Consider the following 24,545-nt stretch of genomic DNA (forward strand, 5'->3'; position numbering starts at 1 on the left):
GGTCTGGGGCAACTGAGTTGACAGGAGGTGCTCTAGGGTGGCCAGAAACAAAGCTATGGGAGGGCTGGAGGCTGGTGGGAGGGAAGAGCCTGCTGCCAAGGTCCCAAGGCTGACAAAGAGACAGAAGGAAGCCTAGTAGATAGGCTGAGGGCAGGGGGCCTCCGAGTACAGACCAGGACAAGGCAGGGATGTGCAGCCTCATGGTCAGTGCTGGTGCCTTTCAGACTGCAAGCCAGGGGGTAGGCAGGAGCCTATTGAAAAGGCAAAAGTAGGGGCGCCTGGGTGGCTCAGTTGGTTGGACGACTGCCTTCGGCTCGGGTCATGATCCTGGAGTCCCGGGATCGAGTCCCACATCGGGCTCCCAGCTCCATGGGCTCCCAGAGCTTCTCCCTCTGACCTTCTCCTTGCTCATGTTCTCTCTCACTGTCTCTCTCTCAAATAAATTAAAAAAATATTAAAAAAAAAAAAAAAAAAAAGAAAAGGCAAAAGTAAGGGCTCCCAGGTGGCTCAGTTGGTTAAGCATCTGGCTCACTCCCTGCTCAGGTTGTGATCTCAGCATTGTGGGTTAGAGCCTGGCATAGGGCTCTGTGCTCCAGCAGGGAGTCTGCTTGGGATTCTCTCCCTGCCTCTGCCGCCATTGACACCCCTTCCCCCCGCCCCACACCCAGTTGTATGTTCACGCTCTGGCTCACTCTCTCAATTAAAAAAAAAAAATGGGTGGGGGGCCAAAGTCAAACACAAGCTTTTGCTTGCTCAGAGGAATAAAGTTGAAATTTTGGCTTGGGAACGGAGGGTGGACAGTGGATACCTGGAGAGAACTGAGTACTAAAGTCAGAGCCAACAGCGCAGCAGGCAGAGTTGATTGAGGTAACTTACTCAAAAATACTTACTCCTGAGCCCACAGCTGATGTCTTTAGTGATGGACATGATCTTTACCACGGCATCACCCCTCCCCACTTGCCCTGAGCTATGCCTATGTGTACACGTGTGTGAATGTTTTCTGTGGCTGCTGGTGGGGAGGAAGGGTTTCCAAATACGAAGTCTCTGAAGTGGGGAAGATTCAGACTTGGAGCTTGTTTTCTGGAAGGCAGAAGCCTGCCACCGTTGCCCAGACACTGATGTAGACCCACACCTTCCTTTCTATTTCTTAGTCCTAGTGGCAGTCCTGTTAGCGGCAGTGCCGGTGACCAGGACCTGCGCAGGTCCTGCTGGGTCCTGGGGAATCTGGTCTGCTAAATCAGAATGAATTCCAGCACTTCAGGGTAGAAAAGGGGTCAGGATTCTCTAAATTCTAGAACCTAATGGTAGAGCATTTCCTGGGTGTTCTGGGAGGGAGAAAAATCAAGCCTTGGTTCCAGACTCTTTTCCTTAAAACCCATGTGATTTTAGGCAGTTGAATTCAGTTACAGATGCTGGGGATAAAATCGTGAGGAGGACTGATGTTATGTCCTTAGGAAACTGGGTCTTGCCAAGGACAAAGCTACTTAAATGAGTAATAGTCAGTAATGATGTAGTAGAGAAGGGTGCTGAGGAGAGCTGCTAGGGGTGCCTAGGTGCAGCCGGGCTCAGACAGCCTCCGAGGGCAGGGACACGTGAGCAGCTGCTGAGGGAGGTGTAAGCTGTGCTGGGCAGATGGGGTAGCAACGGTTCTTCCTGACTTCTTGCTTCCTTCCTGTTTGAGGGACGCTCAAACTCCAAGCCGGGGCTGTCTAACAAAATTCCTGAAGCTGGAAATACCGTGAGGGGTGGTGTTCCCCAGCATGGAGGGTGGTGCAGTGACAGGCAAATTAGCCTGAACTTCCTGGTCTTTCCGGGTGATGTGTTTCATTGGCCTGACCTGTGCCAGGTTTTCATCTTGGACTTTCCTCTCCACTTAAATGAGGCCAAGCTATGTGAGTTTTTTGGGTCATTGTATTCTTGTTTATTGTGACATTTCCCCCCACTTGATTTCATTGCTCTAGTTCCTACTCATAGCAGTGTCTGTTTTGTTTCTGCTAAATCTGTTCTTCTCTGTCCAGAAAGTAGACAAACCAAATGTTTGATTTCCAGGACCCTCCCAAGTCCCAAAAGGGATCCTGTTAATTGTACTTATGAAACCTACAGTGTGGTTGGTGCCTACAAGAAAGAAAGGAGCGGGGGTGGGGGTGGGGGGGAGGATGGTGCACACCTTCCAAGATGCTCTTCCCAGTCCTCCCAGTCTTCACTTTCTCTGCCATTGTATCTTTGCGCTTTTGCCTCCGTGCCTTGGCTTCTGTTTCGTATGTCTGGAATTTGTTCTCCCAAGCCATTCTCTTGTTCTTCATGACCTGTTTATCTTAATGGAGCCTTCCTTGATCTCCCCACCTTGAAAACCAGAGGTACTCTCTCCTTTCTGCCATCTTTAAGGTTTGAGGGACCGTACCTATCAACCAGAATTCTACATCTCCTTAAACTATCAAAGGCGAGTGATAGGCATTTGTAGACCACAGAAGACTCCCTAAGTTTGCTGCTCATAGACCCTTTTCATCCAGAATGTAAAGATACAGTCTTAGTTGCACTCTCAGGGACCTGTATTGCTAGCTTGAGATTAAAGGGAAGGTATTTATACCAGAGAATCAGCAAATACTACAAAATAGATTTTCTTTTTTTTTCCTAGAATGTCAACTCCCCTGAATGTGCATTGGTTACCCTGCTGCTTGTGTATGTATGTTACCCTGAATACAGATGTATACACATGAATGTTTGACACACTGTGAATACGAGATAGTTAAGACTGTACTTCCAGTCAGCAGTCCTTCCTCATTGGACTGTTGGGGAACGACGTGTGGTCAGAGTGGCTAGGAAGTGTGTCTCTTCACGTTCTTGTCCCATCCTCCTCTCCCTGTGGGTACCAGCATTAGGTTATCTCTGACCCTATCCTTGCCTTGCTTCTGTGACCTTGGCAAAGGTCTTCACTTCCTGGAATCAGAGCTCCTACACTAATTGGGAATCTGTGCCTCTGCAGTTGCTCCGAGTTCACCCTTTGAAGTAGGGAATCTTGGCTTGGTTACAGAGACATCAGTCAATGGTCTCCTGTTCATGTTCATAAATACTCTTTCATAGATTGATGACAGGCAGGCAGTAGGCTCCTGTGTCAGAAACAGAGCTCTGCAGGCGGCAGCTGCTCTGAATAGAAAGATGCAGGTTGGCCTCTGTTGGTCACTGCCTCATGCCTGCCCTCAGAGCTGGCAAGGAGAAGTGCTGCCATTTTGTTAAGATCATTGACCTCTCTTGGACATGGAAGCCCAGGTCAGATGAATGGGAGTGCAGCCTAAGAAGGAAAAGGGAAGCCAAGAGACAGGAAGCCAAGTGTAGGTCAGGACTAAAGGAGCTGGTAAATGGAGGCCCCCAGCTGGGTAGTGGAGGTGGAGGAGTGGGCTTGGGAGGAAGTGGGTAGGACGGGAGAGGCAGGGCACTTGGAGAAGGTCAAGCAAACTTGTAGTGGGGTGTCCCGGGCTCTACCTCCAGTGGCAGCTTCCTGCTGAACTGAATCAGGCAGAGGTTCAAAGGCTGGCTGCAGACAGCCCACTCTTACGGTTGTGGAAGACAGTTGGAGAGTCTTTGCTGTTGAGCAGGAAAAGAGTGTGTTCTAGGTCAGGTGTCATTTTGAAAATTTCACACTGGCACTCAGTGGCCATTGCCTCTCTTCTGCTAAGGTCACCCCTGTGAAAGCGCCAAGCACAGCCCCTGGGAGAGAGCAGGAGGCTGGAGGAGTGTTCACAGGAATGTCAGATGTCCTCCTGGCAAAGTTTAAAAAGGCCTATGTAACTACCAGCTGTGGCTTCCTTAGATTTATTTCCTCCTTGCAGTGAAGTGGGGCCACGTGACTAGCTCCAGCCAATGGGCTTAGGGAAAGTACTGTGTGTAACTTTCAGGCAGAGGTTTTAAGAATCCATGCGTGAGTCTCCTGTGACTTCCCCCTTGACCTTGTCTTGGCCTGGACTTCTAAGTAACCACAAGGAGGAATTGCTTTGAAAAGTCACCTGGAACCATAGTGAATTTCGAATGAATAAAAAAAGTCTTTATATTATTAGGCCACTGAGATTTGGGGTCTCTTTGATACCACAGTATAACTGAGCCTATTCTAAATCAGAGCTCAAATAATGAAATGGATCTTGAATTAAGTGAGAAAATACATGTTAAGCTCCTACTACAGTATCTAACCCATGATAGCAGTTTTAACATGCCAGTTTTTCACCATCTTCTCAACTCTGGGTCTGTTCCCTCATTAGTGCAAAATTAAAAAGTTAAATTTACATCCCCAAATTAAAAGAAAATTACACGAAAAATTTTACCACATACCAATGAGATAATAAACTTCAGGGGGTTTTTCCTTCCCCCTTCTTCTGAACTGTGATCAGAAGTGATTCAGAAGGTATTTCTCTTCCCATCAGAGCTCTTCTTCCTCCTCTTTTAGAACTTCAGTCCCTAGGAAGCTAACACACAGAGCTCACTTGATAGTTCCAACGAAAACCTCATGTTTTCTAAAGACGTAAAATGCATAACAAAAAGTGATGATAGTTGAAGAGCTTTAACAGTGTTGTGAACAACACAAGGACTTTATTTCAGAACTACTACTAATTAGTCATTATTTCCTAACATAAAGGGAAAATAGAATTGACTTCCTTTTTAAGGTTGATAATAAGGACCCATAAATGCTGCTTTTCAGGGCTTTTATCCCAAGAGACCTGTGTAAAAAGTGACTTGACCTGTGCCCTGTCTAAATTCAGTTACAGAAGAAGCTGAAATACAAGAAGATCCTCTGGGCCTTAATGAGTAGGAGACATAATGAGAATTATTTTAAGAGAATCCAGCCTTCTGTGTGCCAATAGTCATTACAATATTTCACAGGATCTGTTCTAGAGAGATTTCATCAGGAATGTATTGTGAGCTGTCAGTCTCTCTCTCTCTCTCTCTCTCTCACACACACACACACACAGTACTTCTCTAAGTACTTTGTCCACATCTTGGTTATTTACAAACTTGGATAGAAATGTGTTGGTTAAGAGTGAACTGTTTTTTGGGCAGTCTGTGCCCTTCTAATAGGGATCCTTCCCCGTCCCTTCGCCTTCCAAAGTGAGTCACTTTTTATTCCTTTTAAACTTTGTATTACATATTTCATTGATTTTTTTTTTTTTTTCCTGCCCCTGGGTGACCCCTTTGGGAGCTAGTTTTTCTGGAGAAAACCTACAGCCTTGTTGGAGGGGAATTTAGGTGTGTGGGTTCCGTGAACTCAAGAGAGATCACAAGGACAGTGAAAGTCTACCCTAGATAATCAGTCGACTTGATCTTACTGTGTCAAATTGGTTTCACTTCTTAATTATTAAGTTTTTAGTAAAATTCTGTACTAAAAATTAAATTGCCTTTGAAGGACCATGTCTGTTTCAGAAATAAACACTGTGTCCGAGTAGAGCTCCAGTGCTAGATGGACTGCTGAGTCCCAGTGACCCAGGAGGCTTCATATCCCTGGTTTTTCAGTGGAGTCATTCTTAGGGCTGTGCGTATATGCTGGGTGCTGGTATCAGCAGTAACACTTTGCAGGGTACTGTTGTGTGGCTTTGAGCTGTCTGCTGGCAGGGTTGGTGAGAGGCTGAAGCCCCCGGCCTGATTGCTTCACACAGAGAAGCCGGGGTTGAGGGATCCTGGAATATCAGCAGTTCCGTCCTGTTCTGGAGAAGATTCACACCACGCCCACCAGGAGAAAGCATGGAGAAAAGGGAAGCAAGGAGAAAGGGAAATTCTTAGTTTTTAGAATTCGAATTCAAAGAAAGTTCTGCTGTTGTTAACTGACAAAAGCATCCTCTGGCCCTTGATTCCCTGAGTTACCTGCAGTCCTGTGACCTTGTATGCTTGCTGAAGGTGTTCCCTCTGACTGATGGGGGCCCAACCAGTCTGTAGAATGCAGGACGAGCTTCCAAGGCGTGGCAAAATGACGGCTTCCTCTTGGAGGAAAACAAAATTGGGTCTGTGGAGGTGAGGTCAAGACCCTTAATACAGTTACCTAGAAAGAGTCACTCGGAGAAATCCAAGCAAAGACTACAAAGACTGGCTCTATGCTTGGAGCGGAAGGCAGTTAGATGGTGTTGGCCGCTCAACACCTAAGCTCCTGGACTGAGTCGTGGGGCACCGTTTGCCTCTTGCGGTCATGGGATGGGCTTCCCCCAAGGAAGGGGAATTTCAATGAGTTTATTCATGGTAAACATGGGTAAGAATAATCTGTCTGCCTCATATGAAAGCCTGGACATAAGAAAACTAAGAAGTAGAGGAACAGCTCTTCAAATGTTATAGCTTTCACATTTGAGAAAAGCATCTCCTCGAGATTTTAGAGTAAGAACTGCCTTGTTTGGTGCTGAGCACATGGTAGGTGTGTGGAAAGTAATCGTCAGTTTTCTCTGGTAAAGCAGTGCTTGCTTAGTATAAAGATCCACGTACTTAGAGTAAAAACAACCTGAAATCCACTCCTTGGCATTTGAGGATATCCTCTGGGACATTTTCAGTGGCTATAAATGTAGGTATTCTTAAACAAAACCAGGATTATGCTGTGTATGTTTTATAAACTGTCTCCGTGTTAGGAAGTGGGATCCTTGTCTGCAGTCTCTACAAAGGAGTATCCTGTAATATTCTAAGGAAGGAAGAACTTGCCAGTGCTTGGAGTTGGACTTGACACACCTAACGTGCTGTTGCTTATTTAGCAGGTCTCTTCTGCGGAGGTGCGCATCGGGCCCATGAGACTGACGCAGGATCCAATTCAGGTAGGCCTCTGTTACTCGTGGGACTCTGTGTTTGGAGCCTGTGGTTATAGGAGCACCCTCAGAAGGGCTCTTTCAATCTCACAGCAGGTAGCCAGCCTTGCCCCTGCAGACACACCTATGTGTACATAAATACTGCATACATTTGCCTCTGCATAAATGCTTGTTGCTATTAATGCCATACTTGAGGAACCCAGTCGTTTCCTCGAGGACTTGGACATCATCCTGTCGTGAGCGTAAATAGAATTGGTAGGGCCCGTGGTGGCTTGGGAGGGAGAGCAACTGTTCCACCAAAAAACCGGTTTGCTCCACACCCTGCGGCAACTGGAAAGGGAAGAAGGCGTGTGTGGCAGATGGCCAGGCATTCGCCATGAGCTGCAGTTGGACGTGAATCTTGGCTCTTCCAGCCAGGTAGCAAAGCTGTGTGATCTTGGTTATATTGCTTGATCTCTTGACCCAGTGTCCTGTCCATGAAGTAGAGCTAATTCCCCTCTCTCATGGGGAATGAGTTCAGTGAGGTTGTATTGAGTGGCCAGAAGACTACTTGGCAGTAGACGATCCCAGTAAATGATAATTGTTGTTGGCTGGGTTGAAAAGATGACAAGAGGCTCCCCTTTGTTGTCCTCTGTGACTTGAACCAGGCAGTGGTCTAGACTCTGTAACATAGAGGGAGCTGGCTCTAGGAAGAGAAGGCCGGGTGCCTCTGGCCCTCACGCCATGGTAATAATGGCGGCAACTTGACACCTGTCCTACCTACAGCCTTCAGCATCCCATGGCCCCTTGAGAGAAACATGCATGGAGGGGTTTGTACCCTTTTAAGTAGAAAGTGCTTATTGTTGAATCCTCATGTGCTTGCACATCTTCCTGATGGGCCTAAAGAAGTGAGACTTTTCCCTATTAAAAAAAAAAAAAAAAGTAGCTTGTTAACACCTGGAAGCATGTCTTGTACTTGGAAAAGTGAATATGCCAAAAAAAAAAAAAAAAAAAAGTAAGCAAACCAAACATGTAGTTGAAAGTGAAAAACCAAACAAGGAAATGTACTGTTTGGTTTATGAACAAATGGAAAAGAAAATAATGTTTTATTGTTGCTTAGGAAAGGAAATACAAATCTAGGGAAAGGAAAAAAACAAAAGGAAGAAATTTAAGCTTGGGAAAATTTGATGAAAACAAATTTAGGAGTAGAGAGAGAAAAAAGAATTTACTAAAATAAACATAAGCCCCAACTATTTGTATAGAATACAAACAAGTGGAAAATTCCAGTGATCATTCTGGGAGCGTGTACTTTGTTCTCCATTTTGAATAAAGGCAATGACAAAGGATCTAATAATAGTGTTTATTCCCAAAGCAATTTCCTGAATATTTCTTGAGATTAGTGGAGTTTTAGATCAATTAGTTTAATTTACTTTAATTTTTGCCCTGTGCTGCCCTGGAAATTAATGATCATGATAAGGCTGTCTCATACCTTTAAAAAATGTAATTTGGTCTAATCATAAAGTATTTCAAATATTCATAAAGGTTCATGGGTAGCACCATACCACTTTCATCAAATATTAGCAGTATATTTTTTCTGTTTGAAGTTTTTTTTTTTCTTAAAGAAACAAAAATTACCCTTAATTATCCTTCTGCTCCCCCACCCCGAAATCCTCTCATCCCTAGAAGTAACCACTACTTGGAAATTAATTATGCTGGGTGTTTGTATATTTACTCTACATATGTATGTGTCCATTCATAATAACCGCTTTGCTTTGGGGATATTTTAAGCTTTATTTGAAAGGCATCAGGCTACAGGCATCCTTGGGAAATTTTTCTTTTTTCACCATCATTTGCTGTCCTATGTAAGAGTCTGTTCCCTAATGTAAGGTCACAAAGATACACTCCTCTGTTTTCTTCAAGGACTTTTAGCTCCTACATTTAGCTCTGTGGTCCAGTTTGAGTTAATGTTTGTATGTGGTGTGAGATAGGGCTTCACTGTTTTACACGTGGATGTTGAGCTATCATAGCACCATTTGTTAAAAAGAATATCCTTTCCCCCATTGAATTGTCTTGGTATGTTTCTCAAAAGTCAACTGGCCATAATTGTGAAGGTTTATCTCTAGATTTTTAGTTCTCTTCCACTGGTGTAAATATGTCTTTTTTACATATGTAAATATTCAGTATGACACTATCCTGATTGCTGTGCTTCAAAGTGTGAGTGCCCTAAGAGACTGCAATAAGTCTATAAATTGATTTTGCAAGTATTACTGTGTTCACATTTTGATCTCCTGATTTGTTAATCCAGAGATTTCTACCTTTCTTTAAATTTTCTTTTTTCAATAATGTTTTATAGTATTTATTGTATGTTTTGGATGTTTGGTTATTTTTCCTAAAATATTTTATTCTTTTAGATTCTGTGGCTAATGGAATTATTTTCTTAATTTATTATTGGGTTATTCATTGCTAGTATATAGAAACACAGTTTATTTTTATTTATCTTGTATCTTGGAACCTTGATGATCAGGCTTTTGTATTAGCTCTCAGACTTTTTTGTGGATTCTTTAGAACTATCTACGAGGTCATGCCATTAATTCTTCCTTTCCAATTTGAATACCTTTTATTTCATTTTACTTGTCTGGTGGTTTTGCTAGAAACTCCAAAACAATGATGTATGTAGCTTTTTAAGAGATTTCTATATGTCCTCTCAAAATGTGTTGTTAATGTTATGTACTCCTATAAGCAATATGAGTTGTGGTTACTCCAAATCCTTGGTAATAATTGGTGTTTCAGTCTTTTAATTTTAGCTCTTTATCTTATGGTGAATTAAATTTACATTCCTCCATGATTAATAATGTTGAGCACTTTATTGACTTACTGGCCATTCTTTTATCTTTTGTGAATGTTTGGTTAAGTCTTTTTATTTTTAATTGGACTGACTTTTAAAACATGACCAAATTGTAATTCTTCATATACTCGTATCCCAAGTCCTTTGTCAGATTTTGGAGTATTTTCTTCCAAACTTGCTCTTCTGTAAATTTTCTTAACTTTGGTTTTGAGCAAAATTTAATTCTGATGTGACTTAATTAATCATTTCTTTGAAGGTTCTTGCTTGTTGTATTCTCAGAACCATTATTCCCAGGCTGAAGATAATTTCCTTTTTTTTTTTTTCCTAGAAACTACTGTTTAACAATTAATTTTAGATCTATAATCAACCTCAAGTTCATTTTGCTGTATGGAATGAAAAGGACATGAAATCTCATTTTTTATCTTCCTATTGATGCCTAGTTTTTCTAGTTTGACTTGTTGAAAAGACTGTATCATCCTCCATTCAATTTGATAGCTTTGTTAGTGATTTTTTATTGCAACTTGTTTGGGCAATAATGGAACCAATTTTGAAATTAATAAACAACAAAAAGCTTTTAAAGATATATCTCTATTTGAATAGGAGGTTCTATATACATGAATTAATCCAACCTTACTAATTATGCTGTTCAGACTATCTGTCTTAATTTTTGACCAATTTTTTTCAGTTTTCTATGACAATGACTGTGTTGTCGGTATCAACTAATACTTGATGATGTTTGACTCTGATGTTACTATGTGGCCTTGATTATTATATATTCCTGGTGACAATCACTTTTATTATGGGATGTCTTTTTGAACTTTTGCCTTACATTGTTTAATCTGTTGGTAATGTTGCTGTACCAGCTTTTCTTGGTTAACTTTCTTCTGATATGTTTTTGTTGTTCATTTTCAGTTTTTCTTTATAACTTTATATTAAATATGCATACTGTAAGCAGCACATAGCTTTTATTTTTCCCAAATCTATTCTGATTTTTTCGCTTCTAAGAGTTAATTCATTCTGTTTACATCGAGTGTGATTAATGACACAGTTAGTTTTACATTTTCTATCTTCTTAACCAGAAATCTTTATATTTCTGCTTTCTGTCAAATTGGCAATTTTCAGAATTTTTGGTTTTAAAAATAGGTCGCGTTTATTTCTTTCTTTTTTTTTGGTGGCCACTCTTCAGTAATTTTTTAATATGCATATTTGCCAGTCAAATTTTGTGACAGAGATACTGTGTTCAGTCCTATCAATTGTGATTTAGTCCTTGGTAGGATTTAAATTCCCATTGAGAGCTCTACTCCATTACTGAAAAAAGTGTTGTCTATAATTTTGTATTTATTTTTAGTTTGTATGCGTAAGCAAGGAGATAACAAAACAGACACGGTGAGATCATCACCCAGTGCAAGGGCTCGAATATTTCTAGTGCTACTGTGTACCCTGCCTGATTCCTATCACAGGAGTTTGGCCCCAGATGATGTCATTCCTCCTTGGTGGTATTGAAATGTGGTTTCATTGATCCATCCAGAAACAATGGACAGAGCACCTATGTGTGTTCAAGGCTGCAGTAATAGGTACTAGAAAGGAAGAGAGGCTGCACAGCGCTTGCTGACCAGCCAGAGTTCTGCTCAGTCACTTCTATTATTTGTAACACTCCAACTTCAGGGACCGTGACACCAAGTTAAGTGTTTTTATGCTTCTGCTACTGATACTATAACTGTTCTTAGAAAAATCCTACTATGTCCTAGAGCCGTTGTATTTGTGTTTTGTTTTCCCCCTGACCTGGAAAAAATGCCCTTCGTGAGTGCAGTGGCATGCGGAAAACGTTAATGAGCTACATCCGCGAGATGCTCAGGGCTGGCAAGGTGCTTGTTGATAAGAACACTTGAGGATAGGGTTGCTTTTGAGGGTTCATCTCTAAGTTCACTCAGGGAAACTTCTGCCCATGGTCAGGGCATGGAACATGGGGCTCTGCCCGCCCTCGGTGAGCTGGCAGGAGTAGTGTGAGAAGTAGAATGGGGGGGATGTTGGAGAAAAATACTGCATGGTGTCATAGAGGACCTCTCTCCTGGGGGAGTGGCTGTGACTCACAGTAAAAGCCCTATTTTCCAGTGTTGGCAAGAAAATTAAAAGTAGGGGAAATGTTATGAGGCAAAAGATTAATATCAACATTTCAAAATGATGTGGCCTTTTCTTCATCAATGCCTCGAAGGTATTTACTTGTTGAATGTGTAGAATTGTTTCTGCCTAGAGTGCTGTCCTCCCCTGTCCTCCCACTCCAGCTGGACTTTTCAACTGGATTTGCAAGTGATACTCAGAGCTGTGGCCTAAGCTTTTCCTACCAAGGCAGTACTTAGCTTTAAAAATTTTTTTCTTCCATATGATACGGATACAGATTGTCTGGAACTGTTAAATACTGGAGCTCATGTGGCCTCATGGGGAGCTATCCTTACATCTCCCATCCTGTCTGTCCTTAACTGTACTGCCAAGTCCTAGCTTCTGCCTAGCCTAGCCAGTTCCGTGAAATTACAGAGTTGGTAGGAATTTTGGCCCCATATTTTAGGGAGTAAAAACGAAAACAAACGAACAAAAAAACCTAACATGATTACACAGGCTGTGGAGTCAGGCTGACCTCAGTTCCAATATTGATAGTTGTGGGGCTGTAGGCCATTCTCTTATCCATTCTAACCCTTTGTTTCCAGATTTACAAGTTGGTGGTAATTCACACCTCTAAGAATTGTTAAAGGGTTATTGAATAAGATCCTGTGTTTAAAGTACTTTTAGCATAATGGCTGGGCCCTAAATTCTCATCAAACTCTACCTGTAACTAGCATCACTTTTCTAGGGCCATTTAAGAAAAGCTTTCATACCATTTGTTCCTAACGAATCCCTCCCCTCCCCCAGATTGACAATGGTGTGGGGTATGGATACAACTAAAATAATCTATCCATGTGATCTATTCCAGGAGCTGCTTGTTAGCAAGATTTGCTTAATGCCAAACCAAGTATTCTGAAAATCGATGCATAATAGCAGATGTTGGGAATGCATGCAGAGATTGTGTAGAGGCATTCTTACTGATAAAGAATAGTGATAAGGAATGTTGATGAGAAGAAGTTGAGATGCTGAGGAGAAGTTGGTAGTACTTCATGTTTTTCATACTTTAGCCTTCACCAGAGAACTTAGTTACATTCTAATTTGACTCTCCAAGACTGAGAATTGCTTTCCTCCAAGGTGCTTGTCAGCATTTGTTGGTGAAACTTGTCAAAGGAATCGGTTGTGTTTGCTGGATTTCCAGCAAAGCAGGGGAATAGCCACGGGAGCCATGGCAAGCTCACTGAAGGAGGACTTGGGAGATGGGAGTCTGGCTCTGCTGCTGGATGGGTGGGTGATGGGTCACCCCCTGAGGAGTCCAGAGAGTCATAGCTTCTGTTCTTGTCATTGCCCTTGGTTTACCCCCACCCTACTGACCTGTGGTGTGTGTTACCTCTCTGCACTTGATTCTCTTAGCCCTGCCCTGGATCAGCCCTTACTTCCCCATTCTAGTTAGAACGGAGAGATGATTAAAACACGGTACCTCTAACCAGGTGTAGGCAGTCCTCTCTCTGCAGGAAGAGAGGGGACTTGCGTGGAGTTTGGGGTCTTGGTAGTTACATTTGAAAAGCAGTCGAGGTAGCCCTAGCTTTGTACAGTTTTAATATGTGCAGATTTCAGAGTTAAGAGAAGTTATGCCAGATCCCCACAGCATTGTTTTAGATTGCAATTACATTGGTGTTCTCATTGAGCAATTGCAGTAAATACGGACTTGGTTGCTAACACGGGAGTCCACACACCACTGTGGTACTGACAGATGTGTAGCCCCACCAGTAATCAATCACATTCCCTTTCTTAAAGTCTTCGTGATCGGTACTTGCCTACCTGTCCTTCCACTCAAGCACAGACAACCTAGTGTGTAGCTGTAGCCATCCGGTGTCTCACGCGGCATTGTACGCAGGTAGAGCATCAAGAGAGGAAAGTGGCCAACAGGGATGAAAGTGCATCAAAGAGATGCACATTCATAATGCCAGAGGGAAGTTGAAGTTGAATGTAAATGAGGTTCGGGGAGGGGGGGCTGACCATGGGAATGTTGACACTGTTGCACAGAGGTGTTCTAGATCTGCGGCCGGAGCGAGGTCAGCTTGCAGTGATGAGCGGCATCCATGAGGAATGTGGTTGTGGTGAAAAGAATGAGATGTCACAGAGGAAGTAAAAAACTGTATGTTAATGGAACTCAGGGGTGATATTTCATGGCATGGGAAGTGGGGAGGACAAAATATTGAATAAGACCCTGGAGCTGACCCAGGCTTAGGGCTTTATAATAAACCAAGGCATAGAAAAGAGGCTTACACACTGCATCCTCCATTTATCCGATTTGGAGAAGGCACACACTGTTGACGCTACACTGAGTTCTTTTTAAAAAGAAATTTTTTTAATTTACAGCATCCTGAAAAAAGCTTTTTACTTTATTTCACACAGTTATAACTGACACAAAGTTTTCATGTTTGGAAAAAATTTCTAAGGTCCTAGGGCAGTCATTTTTACCATTGTTTAAGATTACCTGTTTGTGGTGGTTTATAGCGTCTGACTCTACTACGTGATGCAAGGATTGCCTATACTTGTGTTTTGATCCTGGACAGGACGCAGGCCTAGGTGTTGCCTCATTGTCCCAGGCTTCACCCCAGATCAGATTTTCTGCTCTTTCGATGTGTTTATGGCAGTGCAGTTACATTGATAAACTTGTTTCCTTCTATACCTAGATTCTTATTTTAGCGTCATGTCCATACCCTTGTGTGGTCACCGCTCGTAGTGCATTTATTGTGTTTATCTTTACCTGACTGTCTCACCTGCTTGCTTCCTAGGAGCGGAAACTAGACTGTATGTCCATCCCTATCAGCTTTTTACCCCCAGTTCTTATCTGATAGATCATCAATATATACTCTTGGATTTGCCTCAGTGAATGGCCAGTAAATATTTTAAAATGGCCACCTCTGACAGACTAAGTACAGATGAATACAAAGTTAAATACAGAAAGGGACTGTAGTGCTTAAAGTCTTCGTGGTTTTGTTCTTTGGTTACAAGTAAGAGCTGCTTTTGACAACCAAGTAAATAAATGAATTAAACACATTCATGTAGTTTTTGTCTTTGTAGATTTCAGGGCGGACTTGAGAAGCTGTGGCAGTGAACCATCTCTGAGTACTTTGACAGCATGAGTTGAAGGCTTTTTATTGTCCACAGGTCTCCATTCCCAGCCTTTGTGTCTCTTTTGTTCAAATTCCAAATTTCTGTAAACAGAGTGTCATTAACCTAGCTGTGCTGGGAGATAGGGACAGAGAGGCCAAGCCTGATTACATCCAAAAAAGGTAACTACTATAGTACTTTACTCTCAAATGTATATATTTTTATTCCTGTAGATTTTCCATGTAGGAGTTGAATTATTGAAAAGTAGGTTTGGGGGGCATCTGGGTGGCTCAGTGGGTTGAGCCGCTGCCTATGGCTCAGGACATGATCTCGGGGTCCTGGGATTGAGTCCTGCGTTGGGCTCTCTGCCTGGCAGGGAGTCTGCTTCCCTCTCTGTCTGCCTCTCTGCCTGCTTGTGCTCTCTGTCTGTCAAATAAATAAATAAAAATCTTAAAAAAAAAAAAAAAAAAAAGAAAGAAAGAAAAAGAAAACTAGGTTTGGGGCGCCTGGGTGGCTTAGTGGGTTAAAGCCTCTGTCTTGAGCTCAGGTCATGATCTCAGGGTGCTGGGATCGAGCCCCGCATCAGGTTCTCTGCTCAGCGGGGAGCTTGCTTCCTCCTCTCCCTCTCCCTATTTCTCTGCCTACTTGTCATCTCTCTGTCAAATAAAGTCTTTGGAAAAAAGAAAAAGAAAACTAGGTTTGTTTATTCATTCATTTATTGATTTATTTATTTTTATAAATGGGAAGAATATTTTAAAAATTTCTACTTCAGTGTGCCTGGGTGGCTCAGTTGGTTAAGGGACTGCCTTCTGCTCAGATCATGATCCTGGAGTCCTGGGATCGAATCCTACATCAGGCTCCCTGCTCAGTGGGGAGTCTACTTCTCTCTCTGACCCTCTCCCCTTTCATACTTTCTCTCATTCTCTCTCTCAAATAAGCATAAATAAATATAGAAGTAAATAAATATAAATAAAATAAAAATAAGTAAAATTAAATAAAATCTTAAACATAAATAAAAAATAAAATATAAAAAATAATAAAATAAAAAATTTTTAATTTTAATTTGTTATTAATTGCAGTGTTAGATTCATTTTAACTGGACAGTGCAGTGGTTGAAAAGTTCCATACATCACCCTTAAATGAAAAGAATTTTAAATACTACCCTAAGAAATTCTTATGAGTACTTTTATAATATAGTCCTGTTCTAAAATGTAGATTTTATTAATCAGGTACAGTGAGGCCAACAGATCAGGAAAGGACTATGATTAAATAGTTCTTATCAGTCTGCCACACCTTGCCGTGAAGGACCACACACACAGCACCAGGGCTGGCCAGGAGGTGGAGAGAGCAGGAGGAAGATATGGCCAAGAACCTCCCCTGTGGCTTGTGTGGGAAGGAATGGATAAGGGGGAGGGTAAGCAAGTTTGGCTACCATGAATCATTTCAGGGGAATCTGGGATGTAGCCATTGTCTCTGGTTGTTAGGTACTTGGTCCTAGTGATGAAGGCAGGTGGGGAGTGGTTCCATGCATTAAAGCATGTTAAAAGATGTGGCAAGAGTATGGGCTTTGGATTGGTTTGCCTTCAAAGGATGCTTTCCTAGGCAAGTCTTCTGCTGCCTCTACTGATTGGCCAACCCTCAGAGGCCCAGTCTCTGCAGGGTCAGCAAGGCTGTAGCTGTCAAAGCATCAGAACGGTAGAGAAATAACAAGACCTGAAGAACACAATTTCTCCCTTTGAGTCAGTTGTGAGTTTTCATGTGAAATCTAAGTTTAAGTTCCTGACATGGCCTTACCTTGATGTAAATCTCTGCTGTGAACTAGACTCTCCCTCTCCCCCTCTCCCCTGTCACACTGGCTTCCTTAGAGTTCCTTGAACACGTCGGGTGCACGTCCCACTGTAGGGGCCGATAGAACCATTCCATCTGCTACAAATACTTGCCCTTCAGAGAGTGACTAGGCTTCCTTTTTGTTCCTTCAGGCATTTGTGCATCTGTTGGTTTGTTAGTGAGGCCTACTCTACTCTTTTTTTTTTTTTTTTGTAAAGATTTATTTTATTTACTCGACAGAGATCACAAGTAGGCAGAGAGGCAGGCAGAGGGAGAGGAGGAAGCAGGCTCCCTGTTGAGCAGAGAGCCTAATGCAGGGCTCGATCCCAGGACCCTGAGATCATGACCTGAACCAAAGTCAAAGGCTTAATCCACTGAGCCACCCATGTCTACTCTACTTAATGCTGCTACCAGTACCCACTCTGGCTCCTGCCTACCCCTTCCTGCTGTTTGTAGATAGCACATAACACTTTTAGCATGTTGTGTCATTGGCTTGCTTATTTTGTGTGGTTTGGTCCCTCCACCTGTGCAGGGCAAGGGGTCTTTATTTCTGCCCATCAGTGTACTCAAAGCAATTAAAAACAGTGCCTGGAACATAGCAGGTGCTGGGGAAATGTTTGTTCAATAACGACATTATTTTTCCCAGAGTGGTATACTCTATTCTGAGGATACATAAAGTATATGAGATTAATCTGTAGCAATGTTCAACATGGGAGTACAGTTGTGTTCTTACTGTATTTTCCATTATTGTGACCAGATGGTATCCAGGAAACATGAAGTGGTGAGATTCTTGTTTAGCAATCCCTCATTTAGCCAGACATGACAGAGAAGAAACGGTCTCTCCCTTTTGTTGACTTTGAGGCTCTGTATATGGAGTTTTTCTTTATTCTTTTTTTTTTTTTTTCTAAGACTTTGTTTATTTATTTGACACAGAGAGAGAGAGATCACAAGTAGGCAGAGAGGCAGGCAGAGAGAGAGGAGGAAGCAGGCTCCCTGCTGAGCAGAGAGCCTGATGTGGGGCTTGATCCCAGGACCCTGAAATCATGACTTGAGCCGAAGGCAGAGGCTTAACCCACTGAGCCACCCAGGCACCCCTGGAGTTTTTCTTGTTACTACCATAGCTACCCCAAGTAGAGGGCTGTCGACTTTACACACAAACCAATTGATTCTACCTGACTTTTTCACTGTAGCTCTCTTATTAATAGTTTGATTTGAAGGCTTTCTCTTCATTATCAAATCTCTAAGGCAATGCCCTTCAATTCTCTTGGAAGGGCCACTCCCATTCCTTCCTAGAAGTTAGCTCTGTGGTCACAAACTCGTAGAAGCACTCTGGACTGAGGAGTGGTAGACGAGGGTGGGCTCTTAGTAAGTATGGCTGCCTTGTGCTACAAGTTGTGATTTCAAGCCATGAGAAGAAAATGGCAAAATCCTGTTGAAAAACCCTCTCCTGGAAATGTGGGCATTTGGGAAAATAGGAAATGATTTAAACAAATATAAAGCAAATGACATTCATGATACATTCAGATTTTGATGTTGAGCTGTTGGGGAGGTTTTAGGTATGAAATGGTGTTGTGGTTTTGTCAGAGAGAGAATAAGGCAGGGGGAGCAGCAGGCAGAGGGAGAGAGAGAAGCAGACTCCCCACTGAGCAGGGAGCCGGATATGGGGCTCAATCCTAGGGTCCACAGGATCATGACCTGGGCAGAAGGCAGATGCTTAACTGACTGAGCCACCCCAGGCGCCCCTCAACAATCTTTATCTTCAGTAGATTCATATGGTTGAAAGGATGGGATATGAAAGCTTTGCTGAAAACTAACTCTAGAGTCGAAAAGTGGGCAGGGATAGAAATGAAGCCAGATTGGCCCAGCGTTGGTTATTGCTGAAGCTAGGAGATGGGTGCATTAGGCTTATTAGACTTTTGTGTCTGTTTTTCAGTATATTGCCAATTTGGAATTAATAAAATATTTTAAAAATGTGATGGTTGGACAGTTTGTCTTTCTGAATTTAAGTGAAATGCTCTGTATTTCATCATCAAGAATGATACTGGTTGGGACGCCTGGGTGGCTCGGTCGTTCAAGTGACTGCCTTCGGCTCAGGTTATGATCCCAGAGTCCTGGGATGGAGCCCCACATTGTGCTTGGGGAGCCTGCTTCTCCCTCCCCCTCTGCTCCTCTTCCCTGCTTATGATCTCTTTCTCTTTCTTGCTCTTTCTTTCTGACAAATAAATGAAATCTATTTTTTTTTAAATGATACTGGTTTTTGGTTTAAAGGTTTTTCTTGTTGAGGGGGGAAAAACCCCTTCTGTTGCTAATTCTTGAAACCAGGAGTGGACACTGAAGAATATTCAATGTTTTATCCACTTCTTGGGATAATTAAGTACATTTATTTGACCTCTGGCTTGCAGTAATAGTAAAACCCTTGTGTTTTGCAGGAAACTCTACAAGTAGTTAATCTTTACCTCACCATATATTTACTGAGCAGCTACTAAGTGGCAGCTTGATGCTGAGCTCAGGAGTGGGGGTGGGTGGGTGGGGGAGAGCAGGAACATAGGCAGTTCCTTGTGGTCCTGAAGCTCCATTCTAGTGGAGAAGTTAGACCATGATAAAGCAAATAAATGAACCAGTTCAGGTGGTGGTAAGGCTGTGTCTGGCTTTCTGCAAGAGAATCAGGCATTGGAGCCCAGGGGTTGGTGAGGGCGACCAGGGTGAAGTTGGGCACCTTCTTTCTAGTGGGGCTGCACTTCTCATTGAGGCAAGAAGAGACCAGTTTTCCTCAGTTTAGCTCCATCAGCTTCTCTTTGCACGGTCATTCTTTCCAGATTCCAGCATGGGTATTAGATAAAGTTTATGAAGTTCCTTTGAGATCCTTCGCTTTCCTGTTTCTTTAAAGGGATTTAATTGCTAAGGTCAGAGAGTTGGCCTCTAGGTACTGAGAGGCCAACAGTGTATGTGTTTGGCAACAAACATGTATGTGGGAACCATAGTCCCAGCTGTGTTAATTATCCTGTTAATATCACCGCTTAATATATTTAACAACAAAGCCAACTGGGAAATTAAAAATGAGTACCAGGCCCCCTGTCCCCGAACAACTGAGCACCCACTCCATGCTCATGTAGGTCTCCGAGATAGCTAGTGTGGTGCCTCTGACGGTGGAGACCCAATAGCCCAAAGGGAGGAAAGACCTTGTGCAAAGACACACTGGAACCAGTTGGAAAAGCTGGGATTTGAACCCAGGTCTTTCCTCTCTGGACACCACATTTTTAACCAGTATACTGTAGGCTTGTGTCAAAAACAATCTGTAAGGGTGATGATTGCTTGTAAGATGCTTTTTTTGTGTGTATTTCAGGTTTTGCTGATCTTTGCAAAGGAAGATAGTCAGAGTGATGGATTCTGGTGGGCCTGTGACAGAGCTGGCTATAGATGCAATATTGCACGGACTCCAGAGTCAGCCCTTGAATGCTTTCTAGATAAACATCATGAAATTATCGTAATAGATCACAGACAGACGCGAAACTTTGACGCGGAAGCGGTGTGCAGGTACCTTCCCTAATGGAACATGCTTGTTACACGTTCACGTAATAGCTTAAAATGACCGTCCCTCAGAGACGGCTTTAGTTCCATCCCAGTATTTCTAGAATGCGTGTTGATGTTTCTAAGCAGTCTATGCAGATTTCTGTGATGAAAGCTAGAGCTCCTCCTTATCTCACCGTTTCTGTTTTTCCATGTTTGAGTTCCAGGGAATTGAGAGGTGCGAGCTGGGTAACTCTGAAAATGTCAAGGTGTTTTTTTTCCCCCAAGTATTGCTCCTGTTTCATGCACACACACACACACACACACACACACGCAAGAGACATTAAAATTCACACAGTTTTTATGATGCGGATAGGGTTTGGATTTAAACCAGATATCTTAATTATTCCGTCCCCAAATGAACATGGGAAATGTGTGAAATATACATTTCTCCCTGCCTGACACAGATGGGTAGATCCTACAGCAGCAGAAAATCTCGCAGGGTTCCAAACTCCCCACTTGTTTGCAGAAACACTCGCATTCCGGGGGGAAAGACATGCCGGTTCATAAATAAATGCAGTCCTAAAAGTTTGCTGTGGATGAACTGATCCACTGAGCAGAAGTGGAATGCTTTGAAGCTAGACAGCAAGAGGTCACTAATTAAATGCTAGACCAGCACAGACTCCAATTACATATGGAGTTAGAATTTTCTTGAATCTTAGTAAGTGAAATGAAAGGTAAGGAAGTGGCTTCTTAGATCCTTTGGCATCCTGACAAGAAATGATTGGATTAAGAGACATTTTTCATCAGAGGCCTTGCCTTGTATTCTTTGATCCTCCTCCGTGTCGCAAAGAAGAATTTTTCTTACAGAACCTATTTTAAAATGTCTTACTGGCCTCAGATAATCTTACTGTTGTGCACAGAGAGATTTTCTTTGGAAATTATTTTATATATGAATAAACGTATCATAAAATATTTGGATGGTACTTAAGTATTTTCTTAAGTATTAAGAAATACTAAGAAATATTTAGTAAGAGATAATAAGGAAAAAAAAGAAATATTTTTTCTTTTTAGATGAGCTACAGGATAGAATTCGTCCTTTATAACTAGATCTAATTTTTCTTGATCTTGACTTAATTTCCTTAAGTGATTTTGTATAGAAGCACTACAGTCCTTTGTGCATGCATGGAATGATTAAAGACAAGATTCAGGTGTAAAAAAAAAAATGCTTTTTATTTGGGTAAAGGCAAAATTTAGCAGCTAAGCTTTACAATCTTCCTTGAATATAAAGAAATTTAGGGTTCTTTTTTTAATCTAATGTACTTCTGTCTTAGCTGCACAGAAAAACAGTGGGGGATCTGCATAGGTCAGAAGCTAGATTGTATATCTGGGGGTGTGTTTACTGACTGCTTATATTCCGGGCAGCCAGATTCCTGAATGTGTGGCTGTCGGTACACGTCCCCCTAAGACAAGTAAGGGACACACTCCTGGCAGATGGACATTCGTTACTGTCCTCCACGGTCCGAGATCCCTGGATTTTTGAGCAAGCCTGGACCTTAGCTTGACATGCTTCCTTGGATTTCTGCCCACCAATGGCAGTCCCCCTTCGTCCTCTCAATCAGGAAGAGCTCTGGGTCTCCCTGACCATCCCAGTTCCTTTGGAGGAATAAGAAAGAAGAGATAAGCTGCAGGAAGCAACCCCAAACATGGAAGCCAGTTCCGAAAGAAGTAAGGGAGCATGGGCTCCAGCCCCATTACATTCATAATAAGTGTTTGAGCCTCTTGAGACCCACCCCTTAGAACACAGCCTAGCAGTGTAGCCTTGACCTCTCAGTGGGGTGGAAGAGGCTGCACAAGGCTGAGAAGTGCTTAGTATTTCCCTAGAGAGTAGGGCAAGCCTCCGACTTGATGCATTTTTTTCATTAGGTGGTAGCTGCTATTTCTGCTGAGAATTCAGTAGGCCCTTAGGTAGAAAAAGGGCATGTTGGCCTTACCAAGACCTGTGCTGTGGGGTGGCTGGATAGGAAGTAGTCCATGCTAGCCTGAAAAGGGGGTCTTGACTTAACTCTTACTGTCCCACAGTGAATTAAGGTCTTGAACTTCAGGATTTTGCTCAGATGCCATTTATTTTCCAGCAGAGGCTTTGCTTCCCAGGAAGACGAGAGCTGGTCGCTTTCCTGAGCCTTCCACCCACATAGAGTGAGGTCTCAAGGAATAGGAAATCGGGAAAGTACCTTTTCTGAAAAAGGTCAGGAAATGTGAGAGTTGAAGGAAATGAAGCAATGCAAGCTATTTTTTTCTAGTTGAGCAGTAGTACAAACATGTTGAAGTGGGGGAGAGCTGAAATGCCAATAGCTAGGCAAGAGCAACAAATCCACGTTGTTTCATAAGTTACAAAGGAGCTGCTTTGAGCCTTCTGTTCTTGGAAAGGATGGTTCTCTTCCCAGGGATCTCAGAGTCCAGACTGAGGAAATGTGTCACCACAAGCATGCATGTTTGTACTAAGACTCAAGTATGTGGCCCTTTGTGAACAGTTCATGTAGTTCATGAGTCCGGGATAGGGACAACCTAGAATCGGAGCCACAGCACACAACAGTGCATGTTGTAAGGAGACCCGTGGACCTCCAAATTCTAGATCCTTACTCGTTCTGATCCTGCTAAATTCCTAGGGAATGAGCGACCCACAGGTGGTTGTGGTATCTCGGGGGTCACCAGGGACTGTGGCTGCAAAGCTGCGTGGCCCAGCCCTAGTTCATGACCCGCTTGTTGAAGGCGTTTCAGCACAAACAGCAGTATGACCAAGACAAATGAGGCAGCTCCTTGTATCTCCTTCAGATTTCAACCTGAATTGGTTGGTCCAGCTGCCAGCAAGTATTTTAATTTTTATTATAAGGTCATCTTTCTAAGCTCTCTGCTGTTTTAAAGGGAGAAAAAAAAGGCAATGCAGTTAGCTCCCTAAGTACAAACTGATAACTGGAGAACTGTGGGACTGCCAGTTTCTTTGAGGAATGGAATTTCAGTCAGAAAACATGGAATTTAAGTGGAATTTGCCAGTTTTTGAAGTGGAAAATTGGCAGATCTGACCCATTGGACAACTGCCCAGGCGTTTAAAAAAACAAAACAAAACAAAAAAACCCACACTTTTTTTTCTTTTTTTTTAAGGAAAAACAAAGAGATTGTCCTAATCTTCAAGGGCATCTTTCTTCGTTGTCTTCGTGGGTTTTCAGACTTTCTCTTGAGAGGAAGATGGGGTTTTGTGCCATTTTTTTCCATGTGAAGTTCTGCATTCGTTTGGTGTAACAAAGCCCAGATCACCTGGTTTGACTTGGAACCTTCTCGTTGCAGGTCGATCCGGGCCACAAATCCTTCTGAGCACACGGTGATCCTTGCGGTGGTTTCACAAGCGTAAGCTCCCCTCCATCCCCAGCTGGCAGTGGTACTGTTCATTCTGAAACATGTGTCTGATGGAATCCAGCCTTTGAGCCTGCCGAGCAGTGGGCATGCCCTTGGCCCCACAACCACCAACTTCAGATCTCCCTTTGCAGGGCTGTTTTTTGTGTTGCAAGGATCTGGATATATTTAGGTTTCTGTCAGTTGTACCTGACTTCTCTTAACCCAGACTGGAACACATGAGGGGGAAAAAAATGGGTGCTCGTTACGTGCTAGAAATGAAGAGAAGATCTGAGGGCGATGTCTAGGGAGAACTTGTTCCCGCTCACCTTTTTTCTTTGAAGAAAAGAAGTGGGAGGCTGCTTGTTTTTCACAAAGAAGAAAAAAAAAGACAGCATGAGCACAAAGAAGCACTAAATACACTGGGAGGAAAGGATTGTATAGTTGGGGTCAGGATTGTTCTGTGTCTAGAAGCAGGACAGTAGGATGTGTGCCCATGCTGGAAGGCAGCAGAAGGGGGATTGGGCTGTAGGTACGAGGTGGTGGAATGAGCAGCAGCTCTGCTGATCTGTCGCCTGAAATGGCCACCCCTTAAAATGAGAGACCTAAAAGGAAAAAAAAAGTTGTTGGTACAAGCTACAGTCGTTGGAATCCTTGCAGTATCAAATTGTTGTATTTGTTTTAGTGGCCATCCTTTGCTTCAGAGAGAAGAAGGCCTTTGATGAGGGCCTAGGACCCTCCTGGACTTGGCCCCATTGTGGGAGCTGGCAGAGATTGTGTGACAAGCCAGCAACAGAGGCAGGAGAGTTGAGGTCTCCCCCGGGCAAGCCTGGCCCCAGGGAGATTTGAAATAACTTCGTTCCAAAGCCATATTGGTACAGGAGGAAGTCGTGGCTTCAAAGTTTTACCCCAACCAAACACTCTTCCTTACCTATTATTCCTTGAGTGTAGTTTTTTTTAAAGATTTTATTTATTTATTTGACAGGCAGAGCGCACAAGTAGGCAGAGAGGCAGGCAGAGAG

General features: G+C 42.9%; 1 protein-coding gene across 4 annotated transcripts in view; it reads left to right on the forward strand.

Annotated features, from left to right (window-relative positions):
• PDE8B (phosphodiesterase 8B) overlaps window positions 1-24,545 on the forward strand; it is a 265,975-nt gene that overhangs the window by 131,075 nt on the left and 110,355 nt on the right. For 2 of the 4 annotated variants that reach the window (XM_059418112.1, XM_059418110.1), the window contains exons 2-4: window positions 6,711-6,770; window positions 19,970-20,160; window positions 23,479-23,538. In XM_059418112.1, the coding sequence (XP_059274095.1) occupies window positions 6,711-6,770; window positions 19,970-20,160; window positions 23,479-23,538 (311 nt within the window). The remainder of the gene's footprint in view (window positions 1-6,710; window positions 6,771-19,969; window positions 20,161-23,478; window positions 23,539-24,545) is intronic. The other 2 variants (XM_059418113.1, XM_059418111.1) reach the window with 1 other exon arrangement.

Source organism: Mustela nigripes, chromosome 12 (assembly GCF_022355385.1).
Source record: "Mustela nigripes isolate SB6536 chromosome 12, MUSNIG.SB6536, whole genome shotgun sequence".
In the NCBI taxonomy this organism is placed as follows: Eukaryota; Metazoa; Chordata; class Mammalia; order Carnivora; family Mustelidae; genus Mustela; species Mustela nigripes.